Genomic DNA, 23,324 nt, shown 5'->3' on the forward strand with positions numbered 1-23,324 from the left:
TTCTGCAGCACAGCGCTCTCCTGAGAGCTATGCCCACCACCAAAAAGTAGCAATGGCAGTAATCGAAAGTAGTCCTCACCTGCTTTCCTCGGGTACCACAAAGGCCTGGTTTACAGGAAAGGAAACTGTTGCAGAAAAATATCCTCCTTGTCTTGATGGCAGTCAGCAGTGCTGCCACAGGTGTGCACAGGGTCTCGACATCAGGGCTGGGATCTGAGGAGTTGACCAGAAATCACCAATGGCATAAACATGAACATCTTTAGTTTTTACGTACTTTACAAGGGGTAATTTCCATGCCAGAAACACTGAAATCCTCACGTTGCTTTCAGTGATCAACTCATTAATCCCAAAGCAAGCTGTGATGCTGTGACCCAGCTCATCTGAGCAGAGATGTGCATTTCCCATCCTGCTCCTTCATCCTCTAGTGTTCGTCTGCTTCCCCGCACAGCGAATGTGCACAGCAGCCCTTGTGTTTCCTCACTGAGCTGTCATGGTTAGCATTTTCTATCAATTACTAACACTGAGCTTGCTTTCTCTGGAGAGTCATCAGATTATTTCCGTAATCATTATTCACTAAGGACAAGAACAGTAGATCACAAACCATGCGCAGAAGACACGCCACCAGCCCAGGGTGCCACCAATTGGTATTGGTGTGCCAGCACTGAGCAGGTGTGGCACTCTGAGATGGCCAGGGAAGGAGTAATTCTAAAAGAATATTCTCACATGTGTGCATAGGCTCACACTCTTCAAACTCCTGTATGCAGCCAAGGTAGAGGAGTGTGATTACCCACGGGCAGAGTACAAGCCTTGTTTTCACAATGCCTTCTGTCCAACATACAGTCAGTTACAGACCTCAATTCTGTATCACAGAATTAAGACATCCTGTTGCCAGCTTTGGTAAAGCTATATTATGACTAAGACTGTCATCTCTGTGGTATTTGTAATACTGGACAGTATTTTGCCTCCTTGTTGCCAGGACCTTTTTCCAAAGCACGAACATTTTTGGCTACTTTAGTCTGACTGTGATGTAAAGAGCACCATTACAACAACTTGAGTTTGGCCTGCATAAGAAAGCAAGCCTACATTCTGCTAAAAAGAAAAGGAAAGAAAAAAAAAAGAAAGAAAAAGATACAACCCCAAAGAGAGCAAAGAGAATAAGTATCATGCTATCTGGCCTCTTTCTAGCCTATGATCTTTACTAAGCTGTCCTGGACCAGAAAAACAAAAAGTATTGCTATTGTATTAGCCATATTACAATATTCCAGCCTTAGAGGGAAGGAGGGAAAGGAGCGAAGCAGCAATGTTACACAGTACCGTTGCCACTTAGTGCTGGGGGCAAGCAGACCCCATGTGGAAAGCATTATCTCAGATGCTCAGTGCATGAGGTATCTGTACCACAACTGGTATAACAGAAAGCTGGGTAAATGCTGGCATAAAGTATTAAGGAGTAGCAGATTTTTGCTCTTTCTATACCCCATTAATCTGCATAAATTTGATAGTGGTGTTCATATCTCATACTTGAATTAGGGAATATCTATGCCAAATAAATTATTTTTTTAACGTTATTTTTAAGTAAAATGCAGAGTTGATGCTTAAACCTTAACACTGATTAACTCCAAGGACCAGACAAACCTTTCCAGTCCCACTGGGAAGGGACTCCAGAGGCAGTGCAGATTTATAGCGTGCTTTTTCCTCTCTCACTCTTTCCTTTCTCTGCTGATTGAATAAACATCACCACGAACGCACAGCTGGTCCCTGGAGCCAGGTCTGAGGACTTTTGGAAGTGGTGAGAGGGGCCAGCATGGCCCTGCAGCTCCGCTATGAGCTCTGCCCCGGCGTCATGGCAAACCCCACCCAGGCCTGGCGCTAGGGATGGAAACTCTGGCCCGCAGCCCCTGGTACTGCTAAAAAGCTGGCTTCGACCGGGACACTGAAAGATGAGGCTGGATTACTTAGGGAAAGGTTTCCAGAAGAGAAAGTGAGCGGTCAGCTCTGCGGGAGCGGGCCGCCGTGCTGAAGCTGCTGCACACCTCCAGGAGAGCGACCAGTGCCTCATCCAGAACACAGGGACAGGCTCCGAGGACAACGGGGCTCAGGGAACCTCCACACCGAGCCGCCTTCCACCCCCTCAGGCGCCCGCCATGACGGGGTGCTCGGCCCGGCACCTCCCGCCTCCTACGAGCGAGGCTCCGTCCCCTCCCGGCTGTCCCACACGGCTCCCGGTCACCCAGCTCCCGGCACCGAGGCGCTGCCCCCCGCCCGACCCCACCTGCCCGTGCAGGGCCCGTTAATTGGATCGGGAGAGGGCGGAGCGGACGGAGCCTCTTCGGCGCTGCCCCGCCGCCAGCGGGCTGCCCCCAGCGCCGGGCCCGCCCTGCCGGCAGCTGCTGGGGGCGGGGCGGGAGCCCCCGCGTCCCGCGGCTGAAATAGGGGAGGGCCCGTCCCACTCGGCCCAGGTGCCTGCTGACCGCCGGGCTGTGCCGTACCGTGCTGCCGGTGAGGTAAGCGAGGTGTCCTCCGCCGGGCCGGCTCTCTGCGGAGTGCCGGGGCTCCCGGCTGCTTAGCGGCGGTCGCGAGGGAGAAGTTTCCTCGTGGAGAGGAGGCGGCTGCGCGAGGCGCTGCCTGAGGGCGAGGCTCGGTGGGCTGCCGTGCGGCTGGGGAAGGCTCCCGGAGGAGCCCCGCGCGGCCCGGCCACCGATCTGACCTTTATCGGGTGCCCGGCGGCTCGCACCACTGGGGGCTCGGCGGGCCGCCCCGCTCCCCGCCCGCGCTCTCCGCAGCCGACGCCTCCGCTCCGCGGCGGGGACAGGGGCCCCTTTGTGTCGGCTCCGCCGCGGGCCGCTTCCCACTCTGAAACTGGAGCCGCGGGCTCCGGCGGCGCCGCGGCTGAGGAGCAGAACGGCTTCCCCGGGGGAAGGGGCCTCGCTGGGGCCCGGGCGTGGGGGTTCTCGCCGTGCCCCTGCCGTGAGGAACGGGGCAGCCCCGCTCCTGCTGCCCTCTCTCACCCCGCCCGGCGGGAGGCTGCGGTCTCGGTGTCACGGTGGGCAGAGCCGGGCGGTGCCGGGCTATGGCACGCCGCTGGGGTTACCGTGTCCTGCCCGCCCTGGGCGGGAGAAAGCTGATAAACTCGGAGGTATTAGTGGGCCTGAATAGCCAGCACTCGGTCTGTGATTTGTTGCTGCTCGCAGGAGGAGGGATCTGCCATCTCCACAGGACCATCAATAAATGAAGTTAGCGTGGCCCAAATGCATTAACCAGTTTCACAACTTTCTGTGCCAACTATGTGTTCTTTGCTTGCCTCAGTTCTAAAAGCTCTGCGTCGTCCCCAGGCGGGGGGTGAGGAGGAGGTTAACTGGCCACCTCTGGACACGTGCTGTGGCCTCTTCATTCACACCGTAAGCTCCATTCCCAGTGGGTGCTCCCAATTTTCAGCAATGAGATGTGAACCTCTTCCTTTCAGCTTCACTGCTAATCTAATTTGCACGAAGGAGTTTCTGATACTGTGGTAACTGATTGTGATGCACAATACTAGCAGAGCCTCCCGCTCCACCCTGGAATTCAGATGTCACTGAGAAGTCACTGAGCCCTACGACAACTGAAATGTTTCTTGGTGTGTAATGGGAGCAGAATGCACCTCTGCAGCGTGTGGGCTAAAATGACAGGGTCCAGCTGCTCCTCGCTGCAGGTGAGCTTCTTTCTGGGTGGAGTCAAAATGGAGCTTCTCCCTGTGCATTACGTAACTGAGCACATTCCTTTTTTGGGCAGGATTCACCTTTCCATGAGGTGTACGCTGTACTCCGCAAGGCGGTCTGTTGTTCTTTGACAGAGTTTTGTGTTAATTATAGTGCCTTGTGAGAAGTCACCTAACATATTTACTAGATGGTACTTCCAGTTGCAGCTCTGAACAGAATGGCTATGAGCTGGACTACTTGTTTCCTGCCTTCCCTATCTGTGCCCATGTATCTGGGCTGGGCTGATATGCTGCAGGTCTTTGGCAAACGGTGTGCACAACCAGGTCATAAGAGCCTGAAAATCTTGAGGGCCCAGACTGAGTTCTCCCCAGGACAGTGACTGATGCATTTTAGTCATTCTGGGTTGTTGTGGATTATATGAGAGCTAGCTTGAGACTTCTGATCTTACCATGGATGAGCACAAGCTTCCAAAAAAACCCCAAAAAACCAACCAAAAAAAAAACCTATAGAAACAAATTCAAAGGTACAGTCAGGTATATTTGTAATGTGACTGCTGTTCCTTGGAGATAACTACAAAACCCGATTGAACAGATTGGGCACAACATGTGGGCATGATGAACTTCTGTTAGGAGCTCTTATTGTATTTCAGGATGGCATATACTGTATTTGCATTATTCTGGTCATTTCGAGGGCTTGAACTGTTTGGTTCATGTGATGGCTGCCATCCAGGGATTGAACTGGGGACCTCAAAAGTTAAAAGTATCTGCCTACAGCCTGAGTGGAAAAAACTATGCTCTTGATTAGAGAGCAATAATAAACTGCCTCTATTTTTTCCATCAGCTGATCAGTAATATGGGAATTTAGGCTGCTCATGAGAGTTCATGGGGAAATGCCTAAACAATAGCAGAGCTGTTCAAGCCCTTTGAGGGGCTCTTATCTCCCTAGAACAGACTTTTTGATCAGGCAAACTATTTTATCACCACTTATTTAGCATGATGGGTGTAGATGGTGCTGTATAACAGGGAGCTGTGTCAGAGAGATTAAATAGAAAAAGCCTTAGTGGATGAGAGAAAATGTGACTAGTATACCTGGAGTTTTTCACAGAGAATTTGGGCTTTAGCTCTTTGAAAAGTAGCAGAAGAGTTCTGCATCCTTTAGAGCAGTTCAGAAGCTGTTTAGGTGGCAATTTTTTGCCTGCTACCTTGTGGCATAGTGATCATTAAGTTTAATTAACATCCAAATACTTTCTGGCCATGGTTGCAGAAACTTTTCCAGCAGACACTGTAAAGTCAGTGCAGAGAGTCTGGTGTGTCCCCTGCTGTAATCATCCTGCTTTGTTTTGATGACTGGTACAATAGCTTCATGTTCCTCCAAGCTGAAATGTGGGTTGAGGCTGGGTACTGCTGTGAGGCAATACGTGTGACTGGCATCCTAATCATATTTCAATGTCAGTGGTTGCTTCTGTCAGAATGGCACAATGAGAAAGAGCCTTTCAGACTTGTGATAGTTGGAATTTGTTAAATCTAGTGGTTGTCACCAGGCATTGCAGAGTACAGAAGGGGTACGTGGGAGATCTCTCTAGTAGCAGGGGCCTGTATCCAGAGGCATTAAGCTTGTGAGGATTTCATGTTCTCCTGTACTACAGTTGTTTATCGTGACCTGCCAGACAATTTTTCTAGGCTAAGAGATTTAGAATTGCTGCAGGCAACAAAACTGTCAGCAACTCTTCAGCTCTGTCCATGCTATGAGTGTGCCCAAGCTGTGTCTCGTCTGTGTTCAGGAAGGTGTGGTACTTGGCTATTGGGAACATGGTCAACTTCTTCAGTCACCCATAAATGATTATCTGTGGGCATTAACTTCCTCCTCTCCCTCAGTATCCTTGCTGCTGAGACAAGCCTCTCTTGCATTTGCTGAGCAGAGCAAATAGGCTTGATGCCTGGCTCTGACAAGGACAAGAAACTTTCATTGAGGACTGGGAGAAGATGAGTATATTTCACTTCTTGAATGATTATAAATACTTTTTTGTTTCTTGATGTTTTTCAGTCAGCCCTTTCTTGTACCAGTGCTGCCTCCACCACTGCCTGGTAACATCTGTGAAATATGGATGTTGATTCCAGCAGGCTTTTACCCCAGCACAAACAGCAACCAAAACAAACCTAGTTTTTTGAGCTGTGGGACAGGAGCTGCTTCTGGAAGCCACGAGGGGGAGATTGCTCTGTTTGTGCTCTGATTTTTATTTTTTTTAACATTCCTAGTGTGCTTTTCTCACATGTCAGTTTGGGTTCTGAGGATCAGAAGTTGAAATCTATATGATTCTATCTGTGCTGTGGAAGCAAATGACATTCCAGTGATGCTCAGCAATTGAAATCTGTTCTGTAATATATGCATTTTGCACTGGCTGTTGCATTCTTGTGGGATTTTGTTGATAACACCTGAAATATGAAATATATTCATAGACTTGTTCTTCAGCTTGATATCTAAAAATTTATTTGAAAAGGGCTGAAGAGACTGAAACCAAACACCAGATTCTGTGCAGTTAACATGAAAGTCGACAAAAGTTGCAGCAAGGATCTCTGGGGAGAATGGGCAAAGTACAAATATTCACATTGCAGGCCAATTCTTAATGGCTGCCCTTTTTCACCTTTGTTTTCAATGCATATCTCTAGAGAATATGTCATATCTCATATGAGATATAGTTATTTTTGGGAGTGGACTATGAAGTGATTGAATCTGCTATAACTTCAGGTCCTAGAAGCTTGCTCGGAAGGGAATCTAAGGTAATGAATATTCTCTCTACTCCCCCAATGCAAACAACATTTTCTTTTTCCCCCAACATGCTTTTTTCCCCCCCCAAAACACTCTGCAAAGTAACCTTATGTAACTGCATACCAATGGTCTTGCCACTTCATATGGTAGTGCAGCCTGCTTTACCCTTATGTTGTATATAAGAGTCTTGCCTTACAGTTAAATCTTTATGTTGCTTAAGCTTTCCCGTGAGGAAGAAATTAAGTAAACCTAGCTCTATTGGCAAAAGGTGAGCAAAGAGCCTTGCTATCAGTAAAGTGGAGGAACTGCCCAGAACATAAACTAGAAAAAATTGAATATGATGCTTTACCTCTTCCTCTAACGTAAGAGATATACTAGTACTGAATCTTACCTTATTTCCACTTGCTGTTCATGAAGCTGCTAGTATTCTTTTCTGCACAGCCTGTTTGGGACTGAGCAGGGAACTGAATGAACTTAGAAATATCTTGATGGTCATCTAGGTTCTTGCCTGCATTGTATGAATATTTGGAACAGAAACATTCATCAGAGCAATAAAGCTGGTTAAGGGACTAGAGAAGATATGTGGAACTGGGGTTGTTTAACCTCATCACTCTACAACTACTTAAGAGGAGGCTGCAGTGAGGAGGGTATCAGTCACACTTCTCAGGTGACGTGATATGATGTGAGGAGACAGCCTCAAGTTGAGCTGGCAAGATTTAGGTTGGATACTGGGGAAGACTTCTTTGTGAATATCAGGTGATCAGCTATTGGAATGGCATGCTCAGGGAAGGGGTGAAAATGATATCCCTGTAGATATTTAAAAGATGTGGTTCTTGGGGACGTGTTTTAGTGGTGGACGTGGAAGTGTTAGGTTGATGGTTGCACTTAGTGATCTCAAGATCACTTTCTTCCAACCTAAATGATTTTAAGATTCTATCTAATAAACAGTTTCAGTAAACTAGCTTTTACTGAGGAAACCCAGATGCCTTCTTGATACAACCAGAGATGAAGAAATGTATTTTGAAATCATTGGGCGCGTGATTGCTGTATACTTTATCAAGATGGCAAGATACTTGCCAACTTCATCTCCCTTTCCCCCTTCTAAGAGACATGCAGAACTCTAAGTGTTGGTAAAGTGAAGCCAAGAATTTACTTTATATACAGAGGTATGTGGAACTGCAGCTGGGCTTAAAAAAAAAAAAAGTGCTACTTTCAAATGGAAGGAAGGAGGAGGCACAGCTGTTTGGAGATTACAGTCTACTATGTAGTCCTGAAGCAAGGAACCACTGAAAGCTCAGTGCTAGAACAGAGCTAACTGGCCTCTTCTGAAGGCTGCTTGATTGCAAATGACTGCTACCTTAAGATTTCCTAATACATTCAAGTAAACTTGATCCTTGCTCTGGGGTTACAAGGTGACTCAATCACAGGAGGAGAATGCTCTATTGACATGGAGTAGCCACAGTTTTGTTTAGTTGGGAAAAGACACTGTTACCCTAGTATTTCCCCTGTTCTTTACTCTGTGTTGGATGAGGTTGGGGGTTGGATCATTGTTTTTTCACATAAAGTTCTAAACAGAAAACAACTGTACTTAAAGCCTAAATGGGAGAATGCCTCAGCCTGCTGTTGTGATCAGATATCTTAAGTTAGAGGGAACAATTCTACAGGATGGACTATTGATCTTGTCTAGAGTGCAGAAAAAATGTGATCAGGTGAAACTAGATTAAGTACTGGGAAAAACTGAATTTAGTGCAGATTGAGACTGTTGAGAAGAGATAACAGCTTTTATTGGGGTCTAAGCAATTTAGGAAGAAATAGCTTATTTACAACAGTTAAGCAGAAGAGAACAGCAACAGAAGTGAGTTGCTGATGCACGAATTTGCTGGCAAGCTTGGCATCTATTTGCAGAGACTGATGCAACAGGATAGGAAGTAGGCAGTGTGAAAGCAAGCAGCTGAAGAGGCTTGGAGAGTGGGACAGTGAGCTTGGAGGCACTCTGTCTGCATGGGTTAACACCTTGCTCTGACAGTGCCTTCTCTGGCTCTGCGAGAACTGGGAAGCAGGCAAGCTGATTGTGTGAAACAGGTCCTATGCTGTTCACTAAGCTAAGAAATGAGGCTGCAGTAGCGCAGTTCCTAGTAGCTCTTTATCAAACTTCCCTCTGCTCTTATTAGAAGCTGCCTGTTAAATATAGCTGCAGCATGCATGTCACGATTATTCTAGCAACTGTTGTAAACATACAGCAATTATAAGCAAACTTTCTCATAGGAAGAACAACTTTGAGGAAAAAATAGCATGGACTTTGATAGCCCAACGCACTCTTTTATTAATATTATCTCATACTATTATGTTAACCAGGACAGACCTGTGTTTCCTTTAATATTAGAGATTTCCTACATCCTATGGGAGTAGAAAAGGAAATTTTTCTTGGTGGAGTGGTTTCTGCCTGGTACAGCATGTTGGTTAGGAATCTTATCCTTTAGATCAGCAATGATGTGTTGGCAGAAGCTTGTCCTGTAGCATTGGCCTCTGAGAACTGAACAGGGAGTAGCTAATGGATATGGAAGGTACTTTGTTCTGTCTGAACATGTGAAAAATAGAGTTTAAAAAAAAAGGGGAGGAAGGGTATAGCAGGGTATCTATTTACAGGATATTAGCTTGGCCTGAATTTGGAGGAGACCAATATAAAGAAGGTGAAACCAGACAGTGCAGTGAAACATCGTGCAGACTTAAAGGAATCATCCTCCTTTAAGAGGATGAGGATCTTGTCTGCATTTTAATACTTCCATATAGTCAAGGAGAACTTTGCTAACGGTCAGCTACGCAATCTCTAGAGAATTACTGTTTTGGAGACAAGCTTCTGTTAAAGGCTTGCACATAGCTGAAGTGACCTTTGTGTGCAGTTACTGTTCTGCCTGATGGCCCTCTGACCTCTCCCTGCCTGGAGAGATCATCTGGAGTCTTTCTCAAAACTGCGTTAGGCAGTCCTGGTAGGCGTCAGTCCTTAGGGAGCGGCTGGGAAATGCTGGTTTGCTGTTTGTTTACCAGTCAGGTGACCCTACCAAGGGTGTGATCACAGCAGTAGGATAAGTATCTCTAAGGGGTGTTTTGCTGGGTAGAAGTCATCTCAGGTACATGGGCTTCTTGGAGGGTCTGTATTAGTTGGCAGTCTCTAGCTGTAAAGGTGAACTGGCCCCTCTTCAGAGAGGTGAGCACACCTGTAAATATCAGTGTTTCTGTGTTATACCACTGGAGAGTGGTATACCTTGTTGGACACAGCTCTGAATCAGTGACTGTAACTATTGGGTGCCTACCTGTGGGGATGGGGAAGCTGGAAAGAAATGCTGTCCCGTGCCTTGTTTCATTCTTTCCATCAGGACCTTCCTAGCACTGCTGTACCAACAGCAATGCTGTTCATTGTGCTGATGGTTTCATGTAGTTCCTCCTGGCTTCAGCTTTTTAGTTCCTTTCTGAAAAACAGTTAACAGAAAATGAAGGGTTTTTGTGCCTGCTGCTCTATGAAGGAAGTGGTGGTGTCAGTACTTCTGTGTATTTGGATTGTTGAGATTGAAGTGCTTATTGGCAACCTATACTGGAAGTGCCCTGGAGAGAATGAAACCTTTACCACTGCCTGCATACAGGAAAGGTGACTCTTTGGGAATCAAATACGTGAGTTGCTGCTGCTTTGTGGTGTTACTGTTTTCTCAAGGGAGAAATTAGTTATTAACAGCCTGTTCCTAATTAAAACTAGGTGTTAAAACTAAGCTAAGCAACACATAGAAATTGGTCCATAATAAAAATCTCCTTCTGCCAAAGCCCTGGTTACTGGATAAATAGAATTCAAACTTATTTCTGTCTGCCTGAATCCAGTGCTTAAGCTTGTACTCAGGAAAAGGGGAAGAGTCGCGCAGAAGGCCTTGCTTGGCGAGTGAACAAACTCTGTTTCTGTGGACAAATTCCTGCAGGGCTGCACGCACCAGCCCTGTGAGCATTTGTAGGGCCCAGAGGCTGCTTCTTGGCAAGCTTGAGAGAACAATTGCTTACAGGGAGTCAGTCTCAGAAGGCAGTCAAGCAGTGCACAGAAGTGATGCCTTGGGCGTTGGAGCCTGGAAATACTGGAGTGTGGTTTAGAGGGAAGAAGATTTTTGTGGTTTACCTGCCTTAGGGAAAAGTTTCTGAAGTTGAAAAGAGTAATTACTATCCAGTCTAGGCACTATAATTGTGGAACAAGACCCTGTTGTATTAGTGTTGTGTAAACTTGAAACAAAAACAAGTAGTGCCTTCCCAGATGCATGCATTTGAAAGCAGAGAGTTTTAGTGACACCTTGGTCTGGGGGTGGAGAATTATGGTCTGGGATGTGTGACTGACTGTAGCAGGGTGAGATCAGCATGGTTAAATGTGGAAACAGCCCTGCCATGACAAGTGGCATTTCTCTGAGTGAAGCTCAGCACCAGTGAATCAGTCATGAGCCATTCTGCCTTCCTGCAGCTGAAGATTAAGAGCCACTTTTGGGTAACTTACTATGCTGTTCATAAATGAAAGTAGATCTTTAGGGAAGTAGGAGAGTATCTTTTATTTTTTTTTTAACACTGTCAGCAGCAAAGGCTGTAGCTCTGCGTAAGCATCATTTATGTCATCTATTTTGTCTACTTGACACTGCTGTTTGTAGCAGTGCCAGTGATGCCCTCATTTGTAACTCTGCAGAGGTGCGAAGTGACTGAAGAAGTCACTCTCCTTCAGAGAGCTTGTCTTGCAGGAGCTGCACTGAGGTCTCCAACCTTTTATCTGTGAGATGTGAACAAGGAAAGCAGGAGGGGAAGGATAAACATTCCTCTAGGTGTGCAAATCTGTTGTTGGCCTCTTCTCAGCAAAGGTGGCAGTGGCATCAGAATGTGTCGGTGCCGATCCACATGTAACTCCAGCTATACTGCTTGTCCTGTGCAGGCTCTCTTAGCATTTCTGAATTACATGGTGGCTTCTGCTACATTGGGCTGTGCATAGGGTAGTACTGTCATCTGTATACCTTGCTATAAAACAAGCCTCAGGCTTTGGCATGTGTAATGCTTCTCTATTTGTTTTTCCTGGCAAACTCAATTTTTCCCTGGTTTTGGGTTCTTGGCAGCACACAACACATATGTTTCAGGAATAACGAGGCATGAGGGGGTGGAGTGGCAATCTATTTGCTCTTCTTGGGCTGAGGGTGACAGCAGCAGCTGTTCTTCAGCTTCTGTGTGCACTACTAAGTACCTTCCCTGTGTCTGCATGCAGATCCAATTTGATCTGCTGACTGACATGGGCTCATGAGCTATGTAAAGTCCAGAAAAAGCCTGGCAGAAAAGGGTCCTCCTTATTTTTTTGACCTTTTTCCATCTTTCAGGACTGTGTCTTTTTTTTTTTTTCCCCCTGGCTTCTATAAAGTCTACATAAACGTTTTTCAAATGTGTATTCTACTGAGTGCTACTTGACACATGGAGACTGACCTGCAGAAATATTATCCTGCTTTTTTTTTTTTTTTTTAATTGTGCCACCTTGCTACTGTGGTGGTTCCAAGTTGAGCCTTAAGCTGTGGGATGCTTTGCCACATGATATTGTTGATGCTGAAAACTCGTATGAGATTGGAGAAGTTAGTGGAAGAGAAATGCATTGAGTGTTTCTAAATTCATAGGTGCCACATCCAGCTCAGGAAGCTCCTGTCAACAAATGGTTAGAGGCTTGGAAAATATGCAGGGAGGCATCATGTATGCTTGCTCTGTTCTCAGAGCAGGGGAAAATACCTGCTTTTGGCTACTGTCTGTGAAGGATATAGGGCAACAAGAACACTCAGTCTCGTTCTGCGCTGCTACTATTACGTTTCAGAACTTGCTAATCACAAGCATAGTAGACCCAGTTACCTGGGCTTGTAACTTGATGAAATAAGGGAGGATAGCTCACATTTATTGTGGAAATGGCAGACATATAATTTCTCATGATTTCTTTAGTTTTTCTTTAGTTCATTCCCAACTTCTTCAATTTTGTTTCCAACTTGAACATGAAAATAGCAGAAAGAATGGATTTCAGTTCCTCCTTTCTTATTGACTATCAAACAAACAAGCGCACTCTGACACAAGTTTTCCACATTTAACCCTGAATTCTAGGACTGTATAGTCAGCCTGAACTGGAAACAAGAGATGGAAGGCATGTTTGTGATTCACTGCTTCCTGATAAAGAAGTGGGGATGGGGGAGAGTGGGAGGGAAGGATGGGAAAAAGTGATACAGCCTTCATGAGTTGTAACTAATTGATCCCTCTCCATGAGGAGAAAGCAAGCTTGTTTTTAATTGTGAAGTTAAAGAGTCCTTTGTTTCATAGATAAATGCCCTTCATCTTTACTAAACATGGTCTGGAGAAGGTATATGTCTGTCCTTCCCCTTCTCCTGAAGTTTACTAAGCCTAAATGTGGTGGCAGTGAGTTTCCCAAACCAGACAGTGTACAGTTGGGGGGGGGGGGTGGAGGGGGTCAGGCCCCACATACCGTGCCCAGGGAGTGTGCTTATTTTAGGCCCTTCTTTCCTTGGGCAGTTCCCTTTGCTCAGCTGTTGTGATGCTACCTTTCCCGCACAGTGCTGTCATCCCGCCCCACTGTTTCTATTTTAACTTCCTCTGGGGCGAGATCTTGTGACACAGCGATCTGGCATCTCTCCTACGTGTTGGAACGTGGCATCTTAGGAGGCACAGTGGCCGCAGCTGCTATATCAGAGGGTGCCCCTCCTAGTAGCTGGCAGAAGGGGGACAACCTTATGTCTATGCTGGGATTGGGATGTGTCAGAGCAGGCAGCGAAGCAATGCTATCTAACTGTGCCCATCTGTCTCCTCTCCAATCTGTTTTACAGAATTTGAGCTCAGGACGTAGTTGCCAGCTTCCTGCTGCTCCCCTGTCATCTTGTTTTCAGGTATGTAGCTACTGGGGACTAATGTGGAGTTGCATGCCCTGGAAACCAGTAATATGGCTTTGCAAACCTCTGAGGAATGGTGGGGAGAGGGAGGATGGGAACAGGTGAAGTTGTTCTGCAGGCTTCGAAGTTCATGCATTTGAGCACCACATCCTATTTAACAACTTGCTTCTGTGACTGACATTCATCACTTCAGCCTTCTGGAGCAGCGTTAATATACTTCCTACTGTAAGATGAGACTGCAAATAGAGCCTGGCTGTTGCCAGAAGAAATGGAAGAAATTCCTGCAGTTTGTTGGGACACTTCAGGATGTGGCCCGTGTTATAGTAGGCACAGTGGAAAGGACTTTAAAGATGTGGGGGATGCGGACTCTCGATGTGATTTTCTTCATCTCTGCTGTGTACTCTGTGGGCTGGCAGAATGACCAGATACCTCTCTGGGGTGTGAAGAAAGCTTTTTATAACTAGGAATGTGCAAGAGGAGAAGTGGCAGCAAAGGACATCTATGGTAGATTAACCCAAGCTTGCCTAGAATGGAGCGGGTTTATATGTCAACGCTTGAGTCTCTTTGCATTACTCTTTGCTCTTGCCTAAGATCATCCCAGAAGCTTTCTGAAGGTATTTGGTGTTGCACCCTGACAGGAGCAGAATGGCAGCACAGGCTTGTACAGGGGAAATGGGCAGAAGAGACAACAGAATGAGAAACACTTTCCAACTCCTTGTCTGGATTTTGACCCTAGTGCAGTGGTGGGCTGTGCCAGCTTTACAGAGATATTTCTAGGGAAGTGGCATGGCTGAGTAACTGGCTGAGTAACTGGCATGCATGCTGCAGTGCCTTCCCCTGGCTGGATTTGCTTCAGCATATTTCTGCAGTTTTACTTGAGCCCAACTCAGCCAATGGGCAATTTGTAGGGCTCCTCCCCATTCAAGACATGCCTGCCTGCTGACTGCCCAGCATCACTATTTCCAGTCAGCTGTAATCCTGAATCTCACACTGGGAAGCTGGAGTCATCTGACAGAGGACTTTCTAATGGTTCTAGCTACCTCTATTTCTGTAGCTTTTGCTACCATTCTATGAGCCTTGGTGAAGAAAAGAATCTCTGCAGAGGTGACTGCTGCTGAGAAATGTTGGATTCATCAGCATTTCTGGGATTCATACAGCTGAGGTTTGGCAAGATGGTCTTCTGCAACATTCTTTCCAAATGTGCTCCTGGGCTGCCAAGGAGGCCCTTCATCTGCAGGGAGGGAAACAACAGGCAGGTTCAATCTTGGGCATTTCTGCTACATACAGCCATCTGCCGCTGGAGGTGCAGTGATGGCAGTGCTTGTCTGCAAGACACTAAGTGAGATTTCTCTAGCGAAGTTATGGAGAACTGTGGTCTCTGCAAAAGTTCAGACAGTGCCATGTTAAATTTTTTTCCTTCTTTCCTCAGCTTAACTAAAATCTGCAAAAATTCTCTGCTGCAAGAAAACAGGTGTGATGTCATCAGAAGATGATGCCGGTGGGGAGGCTCCTGAGGGTAGTTTCTGGGAGGTAAGGAAAGATAATTGGGGTGCGAGGGAGGTAGGAATGTCATCTTACCTTCCATCTGTGGAATTAAGGGTTTGAGTTTCATGTTTGTGAGTGACATGTTGCTCTTAGGGAGTGGAAGGGAGGAACTGTAGGGAGGTTCTTGTACAGGTGATACGGATCTGAGCAGTGAGAGGTAAGCAGAGCATCTCTGCTTACTCCTTCCACTACTCTGCCTATCTGAGATCAGAGTGCCAGAGGCAGGTCTGAGACAAGCTGCTGCTTCCAAGAGGGCTGGTGCTCCCTTTCACTGTGACACTTGGCCTGCTGCTATCTGTTCTGAAGGAGTTTGAACATCAGTCCAGCATAAATGTTTTGTGAAATTTCAGGCTGGAAACTACAGGCGGACAGTGAAGCGGGTGGATGATGGCTACCGGCTCTGCAATGACTTAATCTCCTGCTTCCAGGAGCGAGCCAAAATAGAGAAGAACTATGCCCAGCAGCTAACAGAATGGTCCCGAAAGTGGAGGACCAATGTGGAGAAAGGTAAATCTGGCAGGTTGTCCTGGGAACAGGATGTAGTAATTGCACTCTGTTCCTGGAGTGGTCTGTCTTGCTGAGTTGAGGCTGTGGGACAGGCTTCCCACCTACAGGAAGGGAGGTAAATTCTTTGACTATCATTGTTTGTTTGTTTGTTTTCTACCCTATCCTTTAATTCACTTTAAAAAGCCTTCTTTTTCAATGCTGTTAGATACTTTGGTTACTTAATCTAATAAGCCATTAGCCAGTTGAAGCCTTAAATTAAGCTGGAGGTTTCCCATTTTAAGAGTAGCTCAGCTGTCACCCATCTTTCTCCTCCAGTGAGAGAATAACAACAGTACTGTGCTTCAGTGGCACAAACTGAAGCTCAGGCCAGTTATGTGAAGAAAGCTTCATACAGAAGCTCTCCCTTGGTATGTACTGCCTGAGGTGGTGAAGGCTGCTCAAAAGAAGTGCCTCTATCAGGCAGCTGTGACAGCCAGTCTAGATGCTGCTTTTGGGGACTGTATGGAGACCAAGTCTATGCTGACTTGTGATGTAGAGTTATGGAAGTAACCCCGAAGAGATGCATGTAGGAGAAAAGGAATGTTTCTTGTGTTGTTTTTTTTTTTTCTTTTTGTTTTTGTCTATGGGCAGGAGGTATAAGCATGTCTCTGGTGCTTGTTCTTGCAGGCCCACAGTACGGCACTCTGGAGAAGGCCTGGCATGCATTTCTGACAGCTGCAGACAAACTAAGTGAAATTCACTTAGTTGTCAGGAACCACCTGGCTGGTGAAGATTCAGATAAGATCAAGGCCTGGCAGAAGGAAGCCTACCACAAGCAAATAATTGGGGGCTTCAAGGAGACAAAGGAGGCAGAGGATGGGTTCCGCAAGGCTCAGAAGCCCTGGGTGAAGAAGATGAAAGATGTGAGCAAAGTGTGAATGGGGAAGAAGGGATGAGGGTGGTCCAGGTGGTGCTTACAGAGAATGCTAGGGGAAGGATACCTAGTTGGTGTCTTGGTCTTGTAGCTTCCTTCTTTTGTGATAAAAGCTTTGGTAACAGGTTTGGTGTTCTTCCATGGTAAGTTAGCACTAAAATAAATCTTTTGGAGGTACCTGTTTCCTTTTGAGCATGGTTGGCTAAACACCAAATTGGCATTTCAGTTGGGTTGTCCTGAAGCAATTGCCACTGACTGACATGAAATATTACTGTGTTCTCTCTGACAAATGGAGGATCTTTGTGGTCATAATAATGACTTTCTCTGCATCACTCATCCACTCAGGTGGAGAATTCTAAGAAAAACTATCACGCAGCCCGGAAGGAGGAGAAAACAGCCCATACAAGGGAGAATCATGCCAAGGCAGACTCCTCTGTATCACAGGAGCAGCTGCGCAAGTTGCAGGAGCGTGTTGAGAAGTGTACTCAGGAGGCTGAGAAGGTGAGTGTGTTTAATAGACATGGGTCACAAGGATAATGCTCTCAAGGAGAAAGCACTGGTTGTATTGTCACTTAGTGATGCTGTTCCTGATGAAGGCTTGCAGGTGGTGGGACCTCATTGTTTTAAGATATTCAGTGAGTTAGACTGAGATATCAGCAGCTAAGACTGAGCAAGAGGTTGATATCTTTGCTGTTGGGTAAGATCTCACTAATAAATACATCAAGAGGAAAAAAATAGGATTTGGTGCAGCATCCACTCAGTGTAGAGTTGAAGATTTGGCTACCCAAAGTGAGTCGTGTGCCTGCCCGTAAGAGTGAAAGTGTGGGAGATCCCTCTGTGGAAGAGGACTGTAAGGAAGGAGGAACTTGTAAGGGTGCTTGGGAGGTGGTGGGTTACAGGCTTGACTTCCAGGCAACGTTTTAAACCACAGCTCTCTTTCCTCCTGGGTTGATACAGTGCAAGGATCAATATGAGAAGATGCTAGAAGAGCTGAATCGCTACAATCCCCGCTACATGGAGGACATGGAGCAAGTATTTGAGGGCTGTCAGGAAGCAGAGCGCAAGCGATTGTGCTTCTTCAAGGAGATGTTCCTGAATCTGCACCAGCATCTCAACCTCTCCACCAGTGAAAGGTACCAGCCCTTGCACAGGAGGGAGGTCTGCTAGACTGTGCAACCCTGGCAAGGGGTGTTGATTCCAGTGTCTGAGGAAGGAAACTGCATCAAGCAGGTCTTGCTGATTCAGTCTCATCAGAGAACTGGCATCTGATCTCTTCAGACTGACCAGTACATATTCCCCAGGAAGGATTCTTAATGTCTCTGAACCCTTCTCATACTGTCCTGTATGTGTTTTTATGCTGTGTGTGTTGCTCCAAAAGTAATACCTTCTATTTATTTCCATAGAAACTATATCTGATGTAATAAAACTGTTTGACAGAGCACATTCTCAGCAACAAAATATTGTTTTTCAGCATAGTCATCATCATTAGCTCTGCATTTTTTTTTTTGCCAGCAATGAATGATCCATGCTTGTTTAAAAAAAATATAATAATAAAAATAAAAATGTGCCACTAGAGGTGACTTGCTGTTGCCACTGCTGAGATGTGCTGCCTACCACCTCACTGTGGTGCTCATATCCACTGTTTGGTCTCCATAAATGGTCAGCAACTGTTGATGAATGTCAGTGGGTGCCACTTTTTTCCACATAGTGTTCAGCGACACAGTTTTCCTTCATGTGCACTTCCAGGTCAGATGCTATTTTGTCAGACTTGCCCTCTGCTATCATCTGTCTCACAGCAACAAAATATAATGGAATATTGGCAGGAAGATTCAACCTCTACTGCTGTGCCACCAATACCTACATCTGATGTTGTAGGTTAGCACAGTAAAACAGGAGGCATTGCTTTTGGAGCAGCCTTCATATGAGAAGCCTCTATGTTGCTACCTGTAATCAAAATTGGAGGAGTGAGACTGTTACTTCCTAGTACTTCAGCAAGCAAGAATGTCCATTCCGCCTAGAGAAGAGAGATCTTGTAGTATAAAATGTGCCATGCTCTTTAAATGCCCATTTGCCAGTTCTCAGCATAGCTCATCAAATGTTAGCTACTGCCACACCAATCAACTTGTCCTGCTTGCTACTCTCTTCTGTAAAGCTTGCTCTTTTTCCCTAGAGAGGAACAGCTATTACTCTAGCAACCTTAACTTTGTAGGATTTAATAAGCTGTGTGGCTATTCATGAAGTTAAGGTCCTCTTTCCTAACTGGGTTTTGGGGAACTACTGAGGGACTGATGCTTTTGTCTGTTCTTGGCCATAGCTTTCAAGCACTGTATCGAGATCTCTATCAAGTCATCATGGCTGCAGACAACCAGGAGGACCTGAAGTGGTGGCGTAACACTCATGGACCAGGCATGGCCATGAATTGGCCTCAATTTGAGGTGACACAGCATTCACAAGTGCATTATTACTATTTCTTACCATCTGTTTTTCTGAAACTGGTGGATTGCTAGTTCTGTATTGTAGAGACCTGCATCAGGGAGGTCTCTTTCCTTTCCCCTTCCAAGTCTGAGAGTTAGCATTCGATCCTTTTTGGCTAACCTGTGTTAGTGTCTCTGATCTTTAAGTGAGACTTCTTGATCAGAGGCTCAGGATATTAGGCTCTTCAGAAACTGGCTTTTTGCAATCTTTTTGCGTAAGGGGATTTTTACTACCCTGCTAAACTGCAACTACTCCAGCTTATCTGGCTGCAAGAGCAAGGAAGAGGAGATGGTGCTCAGGACCTTGGAATAAGCTCCTATTGTAACCTGTCCTTCAAGCCCTCTTGTTGCACCTTGGGATTCAATAGGAGTGGGCCTGATATGGCTGCAAGGCCAGTTAACTGATCAGCCACAGACGAAGCATAACTTTATGTTCTTTACTTGTTTCCTTTCTGTATTGGTCAGAAAACATGCCTAGAGCTTTTTCATCTTAATGGCTTGATAGTATTATTGCTCTTTCTTTGAACAGGAATGGTCCCTTGAAACACAGCGGCCAATCACCAAGAAGGAAAAGAGTGGTAAGGTGGCTGATGATGTCACGCTGACCAGCATTTTGCCAACACGGGATGGTGTTGTTTCACAGACTCCTCTGCAGACAAGGCAAGGGTAAGAGCTGAACTCTGGGATGCCTCAGGTTAGGAAAAATACAGTCCTGCCAAGGATCACTGTTGAGTAGGAGTGACCTCTCAACTTCTTGCCTTGGGCAAGGCCCCAGAGGACAAGAAATACAAGACAGGGTAGAAAAGGAGGTTTTCATGGAGCTCTTCTTGGTCTATAGTGTATGCAGTGCATACTGTCTCACTCTCATTAGGTGCCTGCCTTAAGGTCCTTTAGTGATGAGAACTGGCCTTATTCCTGCTTCTCCTAGGTAGGGTAAGGAAAGTTAGAAACTGACAGCTTTGTGAGTTAGCTGTACTGTTTCTTAAATGCAGGCGTATTTGTGGTTTTGGTTTGTTAGTTTGTTTTGCCTAATATGATGCTGAATACTGCCTGACAAGTCTGGTTATAGCTGCCCTCTCTTGCCAGGAAGCAATCAAAATAGGGAGAGGCTGAACAGAGCACTGTCCTACTGTGTTGCTAGCATCCTGGCCTTCAAAGGGGAACTCTGGCATAAGTGAACTGGGCAGAAAAGAATGGGAATATAAAGGTGTTTCAAGGCCATTTCAGTCTAATGGATTCAGGGGCCCTATTTGCCCACCTACAGGTCTTTCTATCAAGAGGAGCAGAACAGCCTCTTCTATGACAGCCTGAGGGCACCCACATTTGTGAAGTTAGTATGGAATATAGCCTCTTCAGGGTTTCTGGGTTCCAGGTGCCTGTCCTCTGCTGCTGTTCCCTTTTGCTCTTGCTTCTGACTTGGAAAATAACATTCCAGCCACATCTGTTCAATGCTGGAGATATGGCTTTTCCTTGTCTGTCCTGTTCTTGGCTGGAATACCTCCAGATACAGCCAGGCTCTCCATTAGAACTGACCTTCCCTGAATGAGACGGTCTGCTAGAGTAGGATGAAGACATGAAAAATGCATATATGGAAACACTGTGAGAATGAGTCTGCCTCCTAGCTATCAGGGTCCTATCACTGCTATGCTTTCAACCAAATCTAGTGTCTTCTGGTATCTCACTTCTCCGTTCATCCTCTCTTGGCTACTGGGTCTTTTGCACTTGGTTCTATAGCATAGTAGTCTATGAGAGGTTGGAATGGTATGTGGTTAAGGAATAAGTGTGTGAGAGAAGTCTAACTACCATCATATTTCCTCTCTGCTTCCACATCTGCAGTGGAGGGAAGGAAGATATTTCGGAGTGGTCAGATGAGGACACTCCAAAGAAGTACCTGGATGCCAACGGGCATGAGGAGGACATAAAGGTACCAGGTGTACGGGTACGAGCACTGTATGATTACACAGGACAGGAGGCAGATGAGCTGAGCTTTAAAGCAGGTACAGAAGCACTAATCTCTTACTAACCTTTTGCTGTCCTCACTTGGGCTGAGGGAATGATTGGAACACTCCTTAAGAGCTGGATGTTACCTTGAGCTGACAATTATTGTACTTGTGAACTGGCCCATTGCCAACTAATGCGGCAGATGATACACTGGGCAGTTCAATCTCTTAGATTAAGAAACAGTGAGGCCCTATCAGAAATTTGCTTGAGTCTTGCTTACAGTATAGGGAAAGCAGCAGATCCAAGTGGCAAAATAGATCCCTCTTGCCTTTTCTTTAATGCAAGGTCCTTTTGAATTAACTAAAGTGACACGCTACTGAAGACAGTTCAGCTGGCAAAAAAAACTGTGCAAAGTGTTGATCAAAATGGTTATCTTGCTTGGTGAGCCTAGCTCCCAGCAGAGGATTGAGAGGAATGCTGAAGTGAGCAGACTCCTTCCATTTTTCTTCCTTTTACTTAAAATTTTGTTTGAATGTTCTATCTCCAAACCCAAGAGAACATCTGGATCTTGAGTGTTTCTAATCTTGCTTGTCTTGTGTGGCATCTCTGCTATACAACTCCAAAATAGCCCCTTTCTAAAAAGGTGCTGAATTCTTTCAGTAGCAGAGGTTTGTGTCCGAGGCTCCAGTATCTGTGCTGCTAGTAAACTAGCTACTAAACAAACTGTTTTTGCTGTTAAATATCTTATAGTATGTGTGCTGTGGAACTTGACTCTTTGCTCTTTCTTTCCACCCTACAGATCTAATGGTTAAAAAAGCATGCCTTGTTATGTTATCCATCTTCTGAATCTGCTCTGGCAAGTGTGGACCAGTAGGGCTTAAGTTTAATAGCAGATGACTTTCTTTCCCAGGCTCTACCAGTGTGGGATGTTGTTAATGATGTGGAAGACTTTCTGGCAGATGTGTGGCTCCCCTACTGATGGAGAAGGGGTCCTTTCTGCCCTTCCCTAAAGTAGATATGGAGAGTTTAAAAGTCGTAGTCTTTCCTGGTCATAGTCTGAGAAAGAAGTTGATTGCATGCCTTTCTGGTCAAGCTAAATGGCCTATCACAGAATAGCCATTTTGGCCCCTACCGGCCAGAGCTTAGCAGCTTCTTAAATTTCTTTCCCACTTGCTACAGAGGAGCTGGTGAAAAAGAAAACCTGAGCCTTCTGCTCCCTTTGGCTTCTAAGTACTTCTGGGGAAAGGAAACTGAGTAGAACTACTGAGAACAAAAAAAAAAACTTCCATTGAGGAATCCCTTTGGCCCAAGGGATGATACTGACAACAGCTAATGAAGAGGTCGATAACTGAGGACAAAATTAAACTGATGCTGAGTGTGATAAAGGGGAAGAAGGTGTGATACTTCAGACCAATGGGTTTTTCCCTCAGAGTTCACAAAAAAGCAAATGCCATGCTACCTTTTCCAAAGCTGCTTCCTAATAACTGTCTTCGCTTGTAGGAGAAGAACTAATGAAGATTAGTGAGGAAGATGAGCAGGGATGGTGCAAGGGCCGACTTCTCACTGGCCACATTGGACTCTATCCTGCTAACTATGTTGAGAAGGTTGGCTCATGATTACAACTGCCCTGCCAGTGTCTCACATCCATACCAGCACCTACTGCAGAGGTCACTGGGTCACTGCTGGCTCCAGTCCACCTCTGCAATATATCCAGCAACTTCTGGACTCTGAGGGCCTGTATTCCATGTAACTAATGCTTCATTTTAAATGCCTAGACCTGTAGGGATTTTCTAATAAATAAACAAGGATGACTAAGACTACTCTGACTGTGAGCACTACAGGAATATAGAAGTACAGAAGGGAACACATCCTCCTGACTTGCACTCAGTGAAGGGAGATGCATGATGTGTGCAACTCTTCAAAACAGACAAAAGAGCTTCTTAGCTTCCATGCGTGTGCATCCATAGGGTGGTGGGGGCTGCCCTGCCCCAGGCTTCCTGTTCAAGGAACTCTGCACAAGTAGGGCTATAGAGAACTTCTGTTCCTTCCTCTTTCTTACTCAGTTGAGCTGACAAAATTCTATTTATTCTCAGATCTTTCAGAAACCTTCAGTGTCCTTCACCTGCAGGCTTGTTGACTCCTGTGGGTAAGGCAGCTGGCATAAGTGACAAAGCTTCAAAAGCCTTTCAAGGGGAGATTCAGGTTGAACAACAGGAGGAACTTTGAAAGAGTGGTTAGGTGCTGGAATGAGCTGTTCAGGGAGGTGGTGGAGTCATAATCACTGGAAACCTTCAAGAAATGTTTAGATGTTGTAGTGAGGTGCATGGTTGAATGGAAAATATTGGTGTCGGGTGGACCTTAGTCTTTTCAAACCTTGGTGATTCTAAGGCTGGATTTCCTCTCCTACTATCCTCCAATTTATTGGGATAACACCAGGAATGAATGATAGAGTACAGCTATGGGACAGAAGAAAGGCTTCTGTCTTGTATGATCTGGCTGTTCATGCTGACAAAGGTGTGAATGGAAGTGTCTGACAGCAGATCGGATTGCTTTTTTT

The 23,324-nt window shown here is 45.8% G+C and overlaps 2 protein-coding genes across 8 annotated transcripts in view; one reads left to right on the forward strand and one right to left on the reverse strand.

The window, feature by feature from the left end:
- The window catches only part of DDB2 (damage specific DNA binding protein 2), a 49,219-nt gene that overhangs the window by 15,902 nt on the left and 9,993 nt on the right, over nucleotides 1-23,324 (reverse strand). For 2 of the 5 annotated variants that reach the window (XM_048949807.1, XM_048949805.1), the window contains exons 1-2: nucleotides 1,633-1,970; nucleotides 80-213 (exon numbers count right to left, since the gene is read on the reverse strand). Coding sequence is in view for 2 of the 5 variants with exons in the window: in XM_048949801.1 (XP_048805758.1) it covers nucleotides 80-213 (134 nt within the window). In the remaining 3 variants the exon portion in view is untranslated. Of the gene's footprint in view, nucleotides 1-79; nucleotides 214-1,632; nucleotides 1,971-2,269; nucleotides 2,397-23,324 lie in introns of those variants that run through there. The other 3 variants (XM_048949801.1, XM_048949802.1, XM_048949808.1) reach the window with 2 other exon arrangements.
- On the forward strand, nucleotides 2,385-22,587 carry PACSIN3 (protein kinase C and casein kinase substrate in neurons 3). Of its 3 annotated transcripts, none has more exons than XM_048949811.1 (12): nucleotides 2,385-2,501; nucleotides 13,325-13,384; nucleotides 14,817-14,917; nucleotides 15,283-15,439; nucleotides 16,106-16,341; nucleotides 16,698-16,853; nucleotides 17,310-17,485; nucleotides 18,667-18,787; nucleotides 19,356-19,492; nucleotides 20,091-20,156; nucleotides 20,663-20,823; nucleotides 22,268-22,587. In XM_048949811.1, exons 3-12 carry the CDS (start codon nucleotides 14,864-14,866, stop codon nucleotides 22,381-22,383), a joined length of 1,380 nt encoding a protein of 459 aa, XP_048805768.1. In that variant the 5' UTR covers nucleotides 2,385-2,501; nucleotides 13,325-13,384; nucleotides 14,817-14,863; the 3' UTR covers nucleotides 22,384-22,587. The 3 variants fall into 3 exon arrangements, with proteins under 3 accessions (XP_048805768.1, XP_048805771.1, XP_048805769.1); XM_048949814.1 differs by lacking the exon at nucleotides 22,268-22,587 and adding an exon at nucleotides 21,567-22,027; XM_048949812.1 differs by lacking the exon at nucleotides 20,091-20,156.

This window comes from Lagopus muta, chromosome 6 (genome assembly GCF_023343835.1).
Source record: "Lagopus muta isolate bLagMut1 chromosome 6, bLagMut1 primary, whole genome shotgun sequence".
Lineage (NCBI taxonomy): Eukaryota > Metazoa > Chordata > Aves > Galliformes > Phasianidae > Lagopus > Lagopus muta.